The sequence below is a fragment of the Solanum tuberosum genome, unplaced genomic scaffold (assembly GCF_000226075.1).
Source record: "Solanum tuberosum cultivar DM 1-3 516 R44 unplaced genomic scaffold, SolTub_3.0 scf00213, whole genome shotgun sequence".
NCBI classification, from domain to species: domain Eukaryota; kingdom Viridiplantae; phylum Streptophyta; class Magnoliopsida; order Solanales; family Solanaceae; genus Solanum; species Solanum tuberosum.
In genome coordinates this window covers 887,291-899,928 of record NW_006239141.1, presented here as the reverse complement: position 1 = coordinate 899,928, position 12,638 = coordinate 887,291, and the positions used below count along the sequence as shown (strand labels likewise).

The 12,638-nt window shown below is 35.1% G+C and overlaps 1 protein-coding gene across 3 annotated transcripts; it reads right to left on the bottom strand.

Moving 5' to 3' along the window:
* Positions 1-1,281: 1,281 nt before the first annotated feature.
* LOC102605669 (putative F-box protein At3g10430) lies at positions 1,282-11,389 on the bottom strand. 3 transcript variants are annotated; one of them, XM_006356261.2, is made up of 3 exons: positions 11,269-11,389; positions 2,782-2,873; positions 1,282-2,661 (listed from the first exon to the last, which is right to left on the bottom strand). In XM_006356261.2, exon 3 carries the CDS (start codon positions 2,618-2,620, stop codon positions 1,436-1,438), a length of 1,185 nt encoding a protein of 394 aa, XP_006356323.1. In that variant the 5' UTR covers positions 2,621-2,661; positions 2,782-2,873; positions 11,269-11,389; the 3' UTR covers positions 1,282-1,435. The 3 variants fall into 3 exon arrangements, 2 of the variants coding, with proteins under 2 accessions (XP_006356323.1, XP_006356324.1); XM_006356262.2 differs by lacking the exon at positions 2,782-2,873; XR_001474546.1 differs by lacking the exons at positions 1,282-2,661; positions 2,782-2,873 and adding an exon at positions 5,586-6,340.
* Positions 11,390-12,638: the final 1,249 nt, after the last annotated feature.

Below are 12,638 nucleotides of genomic sequence, written 5' to 3'. Positions count from 1 at the left end.
CCTGACGGAACCAAGTTAAGAAGGTAGGATTAGGAGATGTGTTCGTGCCGAGGGTAATCGTGCTACTGGGGAATGGAGTGGTCCCATCGAGATGGCAAAAGAGGTTGTAGCCATACATAAGCATGGAGAATTGGGCTTTCCAGTAGGCGAAGTTGTGACCACCGCTTAGTTTGAGGGGTAATTGGGATGCAATATTGAACTGAATGATAATGTTGCTACCAGTCATGTTATCAGCATTGACAACTCTAGTATTGTTGCCATTGTTATTGGTCATGTTGCTGATCTGCGTGAGGAGAAGGAAGGAAAAAAAATTGGATCGTTCTCGTTAGGGCGTGAAGAGCCCTGATACCATGTAAAGACTGAATAGGTTCTAACTGAACTATATAGATAATATCTGTTGATATAGATAATGCAGATTCCTAAATAAGCAAGGACTATGAAACACAAATACCGACGTAATTATTAACTACTATCTGAACTGACTGCTGATGCTCCAATAGAGAATACAACAGACTTTACAATGTCATGTCCTTCATGTGATACTTTCGAGTAACAGACGAGTAGATAGGCACGATTGTTCCTGTGATGAAAATGTTCTTTTATGAAACTAGAACTTTTGATGAGAGGATACCAATGCTTGCACACACATTTGAAACGCAAAAGTGATTCCACAGGCAACCTCAATAGAATATCAACTACTACATCTTCTGGTAAAGGACGACAACCATCCATACTGGTGGAAATATAAGTAGAATGAGACAAGTTACAAACATATTGAAAGAGAACAGAACTCGACAAATGGACATTCTCTCTGTAGTCCATGTCCCCAGATAAGAAGCGAGCAGCTTCAACACCAGGGAGATCAATTTGGTTATTTCATTGTAATTCTGTCTTGTTCTCAAGTTTCTTTCAATTATCTCCACCCCTGAATAGGCATCCTATGATGTCTTCCTCCATAATGGACTTAGCAATCAAACTGTCCTTAGGGTCAAAACCAGGACAAGATGGTCATCACTGCCTGTGCTCTTAGACTGACATATCGATTCCCTGAACATGAGCTCGATATGAATTTCTTATTGTTTTCTGCTTCTTGACTCACTTTAAGTAACCATGGAAGATACACAGCAGCAAATGTCAATAGTTAATCAAATTTGAATACTTGATATATTCCTATTATATTTCAAATTTGACTCTTTGCATATTTTCTTAAAGCTTATTTTAATAAAATAATACACATTTAGCCAACAATTCAGCAAGTAGTCAAATGTGAGCAAAACACTATGAAACAAATAAACTTTATGTTCTTATCAATGACCAAAGTATAAATAGGACATGATGAATGAGTAGAAGCCAATAACCCAATAGTAATAGGTTCATCCAGCTAGCTAACAAATTAGTACTATTACTCAGAAAATGAAAGATCAAAGGGGGAAAATCAGTTTTCAATTCTTGACATCATTCGTCCACCTAATAGTTGTACTACTTCATTTGCTCGATCAGTATTATCCTGGTCTTGAGACTCATTTCCTTTTGTAATTAGAGCTAGGCTCTCTTGATAATTGAAAACACGACAGCCAATAAGCCTCAGCTGAATTCCAAGATCCGTAACTTGACTTCTTGTAGGGTCATATAGCACCAGCTGTGAAGTTTCTGTCAGTTCAAAAACAATCTTATCATTCTCCCATATATTTTTAGGCAAATGAGCAGTATCTATACGAGGTTGAACAGTAAACACTTTGGACCAACTTCCCTCTTGTTTCATTTCATATATGGATGTCATACACTTATCACTGACTAAAATTGCAAGCGATTCGCCACACAATGTAAGCCTCACCCAGTGTTTACCTGGGCCTTGCATCTCCCCAAACTGTTCGCTGCCCATGGCAAATGACTGAATCTTGCATATATTATTATTGAGGCTGCTACAAATCCAATAATAAACCCCGTTGAGATATGTGACGGAATAGGGAAAACCTGAGGTAAAACTGGAAGGGAATTGTAGCTTCTTCCATGAGTTATCGCATGAGGAATAGACAGAGACAGACATATGAAGGTAATAGCCCTGTCCCTGTCCCCGAACATCAAAGGATTCTTGAATCTGAACAGCCTTATAATCCTGAGTCAACTGGTCAAACCCCAATCCGAATTCATGATCATAGTCACATAAGAAGTGCTCAGTCGCAAAAGGCGCAGGAGGCAGAGGTCGGAACTCTCTGGTGGCAGGATTCCACAAACTCAAGTGGACATCGTATCCACAAAATAATTCTTGCAGTAGGAATAAGCCATTAACTGGGCCAGCAACACAGTTGAAATGATCGATCCTTGGAAGATGAAGGAGAATTTTTTGTTCAGGGGTCACACCCGGAACTATTTTTTCAGGGAGCAAGGAGACTACAGAAGACTTTACGAGGGTGTGTTCTTCCTCTTCTAATTTCAAGTTGCAAATGAGGAGACGGGTATGGTTGTTCTTGTGATGAAAATGCTTCTCTATGAAACTCTCACTTTTGATGAGAGCATACCAGTGCTTGCACACACATTTGAAATGCAAGAGTGGTTCCACTGACAACATCAATAAAATATCAACCACAAGATCTTCTGGTAAAGGACAATAACAATCCATACTGGTGGTCCTTTGCTCCCCAATCTTTTACCTGGAAATATCTGCAGATCTCTCTAAATAAATACAATGACAACTTACAAACATATTTCAAAGAGAACAGATCTACAAAACATGTATTAATAAAACAAAAGTGCAACAAAGAAATCAAGCAGCAATGTTACCGTGTGATCAAACTTAGCCAATACTGTCAAATTAGGACTCACACCCAAAACCTAGCTCATATGGAGGAAGGTTGCTCAAGCAGAATCTCGTCCTGGTCCAATGTAGGATCATTCTCATCAATAAACACACACATGTATGGTATACATTTGTCAACTAGTTTTTTTAGGATGAGCAACTATTTATGTTAATTTCCATAGGAAAATGAAAATATGGGAATTCATAGTAAAGAACCAGTCATTTGGTTTTGTAGTATTTTCATTAGCCCATCAACGGTTTTGTTTTTGTTCTACAGCTCAACAACTTAGCATATGGAACCATTTTGCAGACATAGGCATAAGGGTAAACTCCCTGTACCGGTTCATCTCAGAATACTAGAATCAATCTCAGAAGGCACAGAGGCCGGTTTTAGGGATGACAGTCCTTCTGTTAATGTCAATTTCCATAGAAAAGCATAGAGATAGAAATTCATACAAGACTAGTAAAGAACTGATAATGCTTCTCTAGACTTTTCATTAGCCAATCAATGATTTCCTTTTTGCTTTCCTCTACATCTCAGCTTAGCATATACAACAATTTTGCAGGTAATCTACGGACCATAAAGCAGTAAACGGCTGTCTGGTTAGTCGGTGAGTTATTTACGTATTAAAATCAGCACATCAAGTACGGTATTTGACTACTGGTTTAAATGTATAAGTTGAGAAGAAAACATATGTATTATTTATGCAAGGCAGAAGATGGAATAACCAAAACTCGGCATAACTAATTAATGTATTCACTCTAATCAACAACCAAACAACCCCTTTCGATTAACAACAATCAACAACACTTGAAAATTTAGCAAGTTTACGTTGGCATTTCTTGCAAGTATTTCTAGAAGTTGAAATCTAGAAGACGCAAGAACGATCAAAATTGGGCAGGATAAAATTTAGAAGCAAAACCTTACATTTCCAAATTCAAAAAAGAAAAGTATTATAGAAAGAAATTGAAATCTAACCTTACAAAGGTGATGAAGAATGCATAAACGAGATGGATGGTATCTCCTTCCTTCTTTGTTACTATACTTGTTTGCCACTCCAGAGTGTTTGGATTATAGGTTATTTTAGGGAGAGTTTTGGCTTCAAGCTCTTTTTTATTAAATTGGTGCGATTATGTGAAAGATAAAAAGTATTTTTTTCGGAGTCCATATTTGAGCTCGACTAAATTCGAATTGCATACTGCAAGGCACATTCAGAGGTGGTGCTTCACAACATGATTTTTTTCATAGCTCAAGTTTTAACGGATTGACTTTTGGGTTTTTGATTTATAAATTTAAAGTAAAATAAATTAGAAATTCTAACTTATGGTTATTGACTTAAAACTAAGTGTTTATAAGCAATTTTTATATTTATTCAAACACTTAAAATAAATCAATCCAAATATGTTCTTAAGTACTTATTTTTATGCCATAAAAATATAAAATAAGCTAAAAGTCAAAAGCTGATATTCTCAACTTATGACTTTCCTTTTATCCATCCCATACTGCTTTTGAACCGCCTACTTCTATTCGCCAAGCCCACCCCGCAGCAAGAACTTCGTTTTCTTACCTATGATGATAGATCGTTGATTGGCTTAGTGTGAAGTATCATCTTAGCTTATAAGATATTTTTAAAGTTTTAAATATCTTTCTATATTAATTATATTCAGGCACACACCAAATGAAATAAATCTATATAAAAAAACCTGAAAGTATATAAAGGAATGTAAAGACTTGAGGAAAGTATATGGCAATTTTCTTGCCATGAAAAGTAGGATTAAAAAGGCATAAGATGATGTTTTTTGAAGGAATTTTTAGGGGGTGAGATCAAAAGGACTACCATTTTTACCCAAGAGTGTAAAAACTAGTCATTCAACGATCTTTCTGGTTCCTATTACTACAAAAGTTGGTAGAAAAAACCAAGAACCCAATTATTTAAGTTCACCATCCGGAAGGAGGACCTCTAACAGTAAACACACACTTGCGACAAGTTGGTATGATATCGAATAAGTGTTCAATTTGCTCGACAACATTATCCTGGTCCTGAGTTTCATTTCCACTCTTTATTAGAGGTAGGCTCTCCTTGTAATTGAAAACACAACAGCCAATACGGTCCAAATCAATTCCAAGATCAGCAACTTCACTTGTTGTAGGGTCATATAGCACCAGCTGAGAAGTCCGTCTAATTTTGAAAATAATCTTATCGTTCTCCCAGATGTCGTAAGGCCGATGAGGATCTATAGGAGGTTGAACTGTAAGAACTTTCGACCAACTTCCCTTTTGTTTCATTACATATATGGATGTCATAGACTTATCACTGGCTAATATTGCAAGTGAGTCGCCACACAATGTAAGCTTCCTCCAGTGTTCATTTGGAATAATTGTTACGATCGAAATAAGCAGGCGTATTGCGGAAGCTAGCAAAGCAAACCTCGAAAGACCACGAGTAAGAAGACAAACGAGAAACACACCAAAAGAGACAGATTTAACGTGGTTCGGTCAATCGACCTACGTCCACAAAGGATATGAGCAATCCACTATAAATATGAGAGTACAAAATATAGAGAGAAACAACCTCAACCAATTCACTCGGAATACAAGGAGGTACACAAAATTCTCCTCCATAACCGCAACTCTCAAAACCTTAGGACTACATTGAGAATGCTGATTAAGTTAAAAGGAACATGCCTATATTTATAGAGTCCTAAAACCTTTCCTACAAGAAAAGGACTACTCAAAATATTAAAACCTTTTCTTAAAAGGAAAACTTATTTATGGTAAGAAATCAGTTGTTCGCTGCACATGTCAAATGAGTGAATCTTGTACATCTCATATACACGCAATGAATGCCAATAATAAACCCCATTGAGATAAGTGGCGTCAAAGGAAAAACTTGAGGTATAACTGGAAGGGAATTCCAAGTCCTTCCATGAGTTGTCGCATGAGGAATAGACACAGACACAGACATGAGGGTCATCGTCCTGCCCTTATAATCTCGAATCCATAAAACCTTTTAATCTTGAGTCAACATGTCAAACCCCAACCTGAATTGATGATAATGGTCTGAGAAAAAGTGTCAATCTCAAACGGCGTAGGAGGCAGAGGATGGAACTCTCTGGTGGAAGGATTCCACAAACCCAAGCGCACACCACCATAATAATTTTTTTCCTGCAGTAAGAATAAGCCATCAACTGGGCCAACAACGCAACTGAAATCAGCGACCCTCAGAAGGTAAAAGAGAATTTTTTGTTCAAGGATCATACTAGGAACTATATTTTTAGGGAGCAAGGAGAATTCAACAGACTTTATGAAAAAGTGTTGAGCCATTGCTACTTTAAAGTCGGAAACGGGCACAATTGTTCTTCTGATGAAAATGCTTCTCTTTGAAACTCGCACTTTTGATGAGAGAAAACCAGTGCTTGCACACACATTTGAAACGCAAGAGTGATTCCACTGGCAATCTTGATAGAATATCAACCATAATATCTCCGGGTAAAGGACAATGACCATCCATACCGGTGGCCGTTTGCTCCCCAATCTTTTACCTGGAAATATAAGCAGATCTCTCGATTGGAATAAACATAATGACACAACTTACAAACATATTGATGAGAACAGATCTAGAATACATGCATTAATAGAACAAAAGAGTAAGAAAGAAATCAAGCAACAGTTTTACCATGTTATCAAACTTAGCAAAAAAGAGTAAATTACACATTTGGCCGCTCAACCAAAAATGTGTAACATCCACTAGCCAATACTGTTAAATTAGGACTCACACCCAAAAACTAGCTAATAGGGAGGAGGATTGCCCAAGCCTTATAAGGAGTCCAACAATCTAGTCTCGGTCCAATGTGGGATCATTTTCATTAGCAAATACACATATATCACATGTACAGTATACATCTGCGAACTAGTTTTTTTTTATTTTTTGGGATGGGCAGCTATTTATGTTATTTCCGTAGGAAAATAGAACGATGGGAATTCTTAATAAAGAACTAGTTATTTAGTTTTCTATTGTTTTCATTACCAATCAATGATTTTTTTATTTTTTTTAATCCTCCATCTCAATTTAGCATATACAACCAATTTGCAGGTAATTTAAGAAGGATGAAACAATAAATAACACACCCTTTTCAATTAACATCAATCCACAACACTTGGAAAAAGAACAAGCTTAACTTAGCACTACCTGCAAATATTTCTAACTATTGAAAATTGAAAGATGCTAAGAATGGTCAAAACAGGGGTGGATCAAATTTAATAAAGAGCAAAATCATAACCATTAATGCATAAATACATCTATGTTGGTCGGACTATTCAAAAATATTGCAGGGTACATTTCAGATCCTCCAAAAGTAATAATGCATTTTTGGAGGATCTGACATGAGTGCGGCAATATTTTTCGGAGATTCCGAATATATTGTACAACTCTAACCTGCAAAACCCTAATTTAAGAGTAAAATCCTACATCACTAATAGTACAAATTCAAAACAAAAGAAAAATAGAGGAGTATTTAGAAAGAAAATGAAAGCTAACCTTATAAGGTTGATGAAGAAGAGCCGGTGCGATTGTGAGAATGAAAGGACTAGGAAAAGCGCAAAAACGAGATGATATCATCTTCCTTCTATGTTAATTTATACAACTCGTATAATCCCTTTTATTTAATGTTTTAATTATTGGTACATAATGTATATAGACGCATACTAGTATAATATACATAGCGCAATCGTAGGTAGAGATATTTAGGGATAATGTATATAGCACAATCATAATATATATAGACACATTTTATTTTGAAATTGGCACCGAAGAATAAAACACAAAGTAAAATGAAAAAAAGTGCAAATCAAAGGACCAAACTTATGTGTCTTTGTTTGTGGAATAATGGATATTCTTCGGTGTCAATTTCAAAATAAAATGCGTCTATCATTATGATTGTGCTATATACATTATCTCTACCTATGATTGCGCTATGTATATTATACTAAGATGCGTCTATATACATTATGTACCAATATTTAAAATATTAAATAAAGGGATTATACGAGTTGTATAAATTAACATCGAAGGAAGATGATATCATCTCATTTTTGCGCTTTTCCTAGTCTTTTCCTTCTCACAATCGCACCGGCTCTTCTTCATCAACCTTATAAGGTTAGCTTTCATTTTCTTTCTAAATACTCCTCTATTTTTCTTTTGTTTTGAATTTGTACTATTAGTGATGTAGGATTTTACTCTTAAATTAGGGTTTTGCAGGTTAGAGTTGTACAATATATTCGGAATCTCCGAAAAATATTGCCGCACTCATGTCAGATCCTCCAAAAATGCATTATTACTTTTGGAGGATCTGAAATGTACCCTGCAATATTTTTGAATAGTCCGACCAACATAGATGTATTTATGCATTAATGGTTATGATTTTGCTCTTTATTAAATTTGATCCACCCCTGTTTTGACCATTCTTAGCATCTTTCAATTTTCAATAGTTAGAAATATTTGCAGGTAGTGCTAAGTTAAGCTTGTTCTTTTTCCAAGTGTTGTGGATTGATGTTAATTGAAAAGGGTGTGTTATTTATTGTTTCATCCTTCTTAAATTACCTGCAAATTGGTTGTATATGCTAAATTGAGATGGAGGATTAAAAAAAATAAAAAAATCATTGATTGGTAATGAAAACAATAGAAAACTAAATAACTAGTTCTTTATTAAGAATTCCCATCGTTCTATTTTCCTACGGAAATAACATAAATAGCTGCCCATCCCAAAAAATAAAAAAAAACTAGTTCGCAGATGTATACTGTACATGTGATATATGTGTATTTGCTAATGAAAATGATCCCACATTGGACCGAGACTAGATTGTTGGACTCCTTATAAGGCTTGGGCAATCCTCCTCCCTATTAGCTAGTTTTTGGGTGTGAGTCCTAATTTAACAGTATTGGCTAGTGGATGTTACACATTTTTGGTTGAGCGGCCAAATGTGTAATTTACTCTTTTTTGCTAAGTTTGATAACATGGTAAAACTGTTGCTTGATTTCTTTCTTACTCTTTTGTTCTATTAATGCATGTATTCTAGATCTGTTCTCATCAATATGTTTGTAAGTTGTGTCATTATGTTTATTCCAATCGAGAGATCTGCTTATATTTCCAGGTAAAAGATTGGGGAGCAAACGACCACCAGTATGGATGGTCATTGTCCTTTACCCAAAGATATTATGGTTGATATTCTATCAAGATTGCCAATGGAATCACTTGCATTTCAAATGTGTGTGCAAGCACTGGTTTTCTCTCATCAAAAGTGTGAGTTTCAAAGAGAAACATTTTCATCAGAAGAACAATTGTGCCCGTCTCCTCGTTTGCGACTTTAAAGTAGCAATGGTAGAACACTTTTTCGTAAAGTCTGTTGAATTCTCCTTGCTCCCTAAAAAATAGTTCCGGATGTGATCCTTGAACAAAAAGTTCTCGTTCACCTTCCGAGGGTCGCTAGTTTCAGTTGTGTTGCTGGCCCAGTTGACTGCTTATTCTTATTGCAGGAAAAAAATTATTATGACGATGTGCGCTTGGGTTTGTGGAATCCTGCCACCATAGAGTTCCGTCCTCTGCCTCCTGCGCCTTTTGAGATTGAGCACTTTTTCTCAAACCATTATCATCAATCTGGGTTGGGGTTTGACATGTTGAATCAAGATTATAAGGTTTTATGGATTCGAGATTATAAGGGACAGCACGATGACCCTCATGTCTCTGTCTGTGTCTATTCCTCATACGACAACTCATGCAAGGTCCTGGAATTCCCTTCTAGTTATACCTCAAGTTTGTCCTTTGATGCCACTTATCTCAATGGGGTTAATTATTGGCGTTCATTGCATGTAAATGAGATGATTCACTCATTTGACATGGGCAGCGAACAGTTTGGGGATATGCAACTCTGAGTTATTCCCAATGAACACTGGAGGAAGCTTACATTGCGTGGCGACTCACTTGCAATGTTAGCCAGTGATAAGTCTATGACATCCATATATGAAATGAAACAAAAGGGAAGTTGGTCGAAAGTTCTTACAGTTCAACCTCCTATAGATCCTCATCGGCCTTACGACATCTGGGAGAACGATAAGATTATTTTCAAAATCAGATGAACTTCACAGCTGGTGCTATATGACCCTACAACAAGTGAAGTTGCAGATCTTGGAATTGATTTGGACCGTATTGGCTGTTGTGTTTTCTATTACAAGGAGAGCCTAGCTCTAATAAAGAGTGGAGATGAAACTCAGGACCAGGATAATGTTGTCGAGCAAATTGAATACTTCTTCGATATCATACCAACTGGTTGCAAGTGTCTGTTTATTGTTAGAGGTCCTCCTTCCGGATGGTGAACTTAAATAATTGGGTTTTTTCTACCAACTTTTGTAGTAATAGGAACCAGAAAGTTCATTGAATGACTAGTTTTTACACTCTTGTGTACAAATGGTAATGCTTTTGATCTCACCCCCTAAATATTCCTTGAAAAACATAATCTCATGACTTTTCAATCATACTTTTCATAATTTATCGTTGGCAAGAAAATTGCCATATACTTTCCTCAACTCTTTATATTCCTTTATTTACTTTCCATTTTTTTATATAGATTTATTTCATTTGGTCTGTGCTTGAATATAATTAATATAAGAATATTTTTAAAACGTTAAAAAATATCTTATAAGCTAAAAGCCATAAGTTGAGAATACCAACTTTTGACTTTTAGCTTATTTATATTTTTATGGCATAAAAAGAAGTACTTAAGAAGATATTTATTTCATTCTTAGCATCTCTCAATGTTGCCGACCAATATATACATTTTTATATAAAAGTATTACAATTTCTTCAATTTCACCTTAGTTTTTTTATTAGTTACATAATTCATTAAAATTGTCCAGTCAATTTTAGTCAAAGTACCCAAAATAGATTGACCAAATCGAACAGAGATCCAACACCCACATCCATGTCGTGGTCCAGCACTAAAAGTGAAGGGTCCGAACAATTTAGCGTTGAACTACAACTAAAAATTCTAGAATATATATGTGGACGTTAAAAAGTAAAGACACGTCAGGAGGAGACTAAAAGTGCATTACTACTTAAAATTTGAAGGAGTATTCGTGCACCATATAAAAGGAAATGGATGATTTTGAGTCTCAAACCAAAAATAAATTGGACTGAAATGAGTTGGACTGATCAATAATCAGCGCCAAATTAAGAGGAGACTAGTAAAGAAGAAGTCATGTGATTTTCTAGAGCAATTTTGCATGTAATTTAAATACCCGTTTTCAACTATTATATCAATCGACAAACCCTTGGAAATGGAACAATTTTTAAATGCAAAAGATGGAAAGAAATAAAAAAAGAATTAGCAGTAACAGAAACAATGGCAACAAAACCCTATATCCCCAATTATGACAAATTCAGATTCAAAAAAATAAAATAAAAATGAGAAATCTAACCTTATAAGCTGATGAAGAAGAAGTGGCGCAAATTACGACAAGCACAAAAATGGAAAAAGAGATATTGGATTGATTGAGTGGTGTTGTAGAAATAGCTCAACACTTGACTACTTCCTCACACTTCTTTTGTCATTTTATTTTATACAACTCCTCTTAATTCCTTTTATCTAGGGTTTTAATTACCTTTGGGCTCACCAAGGTCCTCTTAAGAGGTTTTGGGCTTGAGTCTTCTTAGCTATAAAATCATGAAAAAACTACATAAATGGGCCATGAAATTTAAAATAATTACAAGTTCATACCCAAGTTCAAAGTAATTCATGAAATAATTACGGTCCATGCCCCCATTCATTAAGGGTGATAGTTTTTGTTTAAGTGACTAAATCGATATCATATATTGTATTGGTATCATTAAAGTTGATAATTTTGCTTAACTGATACTAAATCAGTACATATATACTGTATTGGTATCATTAAGGTTTCTTGTTCAGAAATTACTTATTAGTCAATGATATATACGAGTATATATGTATATTGTTGTGGTATCATTAAGGTTTGTTGTTAAGAAATTACTCATTAGTCAATGATACTATAAGAGTATATATATATGTATATTATGGTATCATTAAGATTTCTTGTTAAAAAATTACTCATTAGTCAATGATACTATAAGAGTATATATATACTCTTATAGTATCATTGACTAATGAGTAATTTCTTAACAACAAACCTTAATGATAACAATACATTATATATATATACTGATTTAGTATCAATTTAGCGAAATTATCAGCCTTAAATATGATACCAATACAGTATATATGATACTGATTTAGTATGTGTTAAGAGAAATTAGTAAATGGATATATAGTGTAATTATTTAGTGAGGTATGAATGTAAAGGGGTATATGTTTGTAATTATTTTACTTTTATGGGGTATTTGCTTATTTTCCTCTAAAATTATCTCTTTTAGGGAGCACTTTAACCATAATGTGAAATTCTTCTGCGTGAATCCTAATTCAATATTAATTTTATATAATATTTTGCTAGCAAAATATTATATTATTAACAAATATGGTTTCTCTCTACAGTATGTTCCCGCATGAGAAAGAGTGTGTGATATATATATTTGGAGTCTTTTAGCCACGGTTCGAAGCGTTGGTGTATCTCCTTTAGCCACGGTTCGAGGCCCCAACATATCTTTATTCGCCTCGGTTCAAATCCTAACATGTGGTTCATTTGGGTTCTTTGGGGTGCCTTCGCCAAAGTTCGAGTCTAGAGTCAACCATTCCAGTTCTTGAAAGCTTTTAGTCTAGCTAGTATTATCCTTAGCACTTCTGCGTACTTATCAGGCTTATATGAGTCCAAACTCG

Coding starts and splice junctions, on each gene's coding strand:
- LOC102605669 (XM_006356261.2), bottom strand. CDS start 2,620: ATGGATTGTTATTGTCCTTTACCAGAAGATCTTGTGGTTGATATTTTA.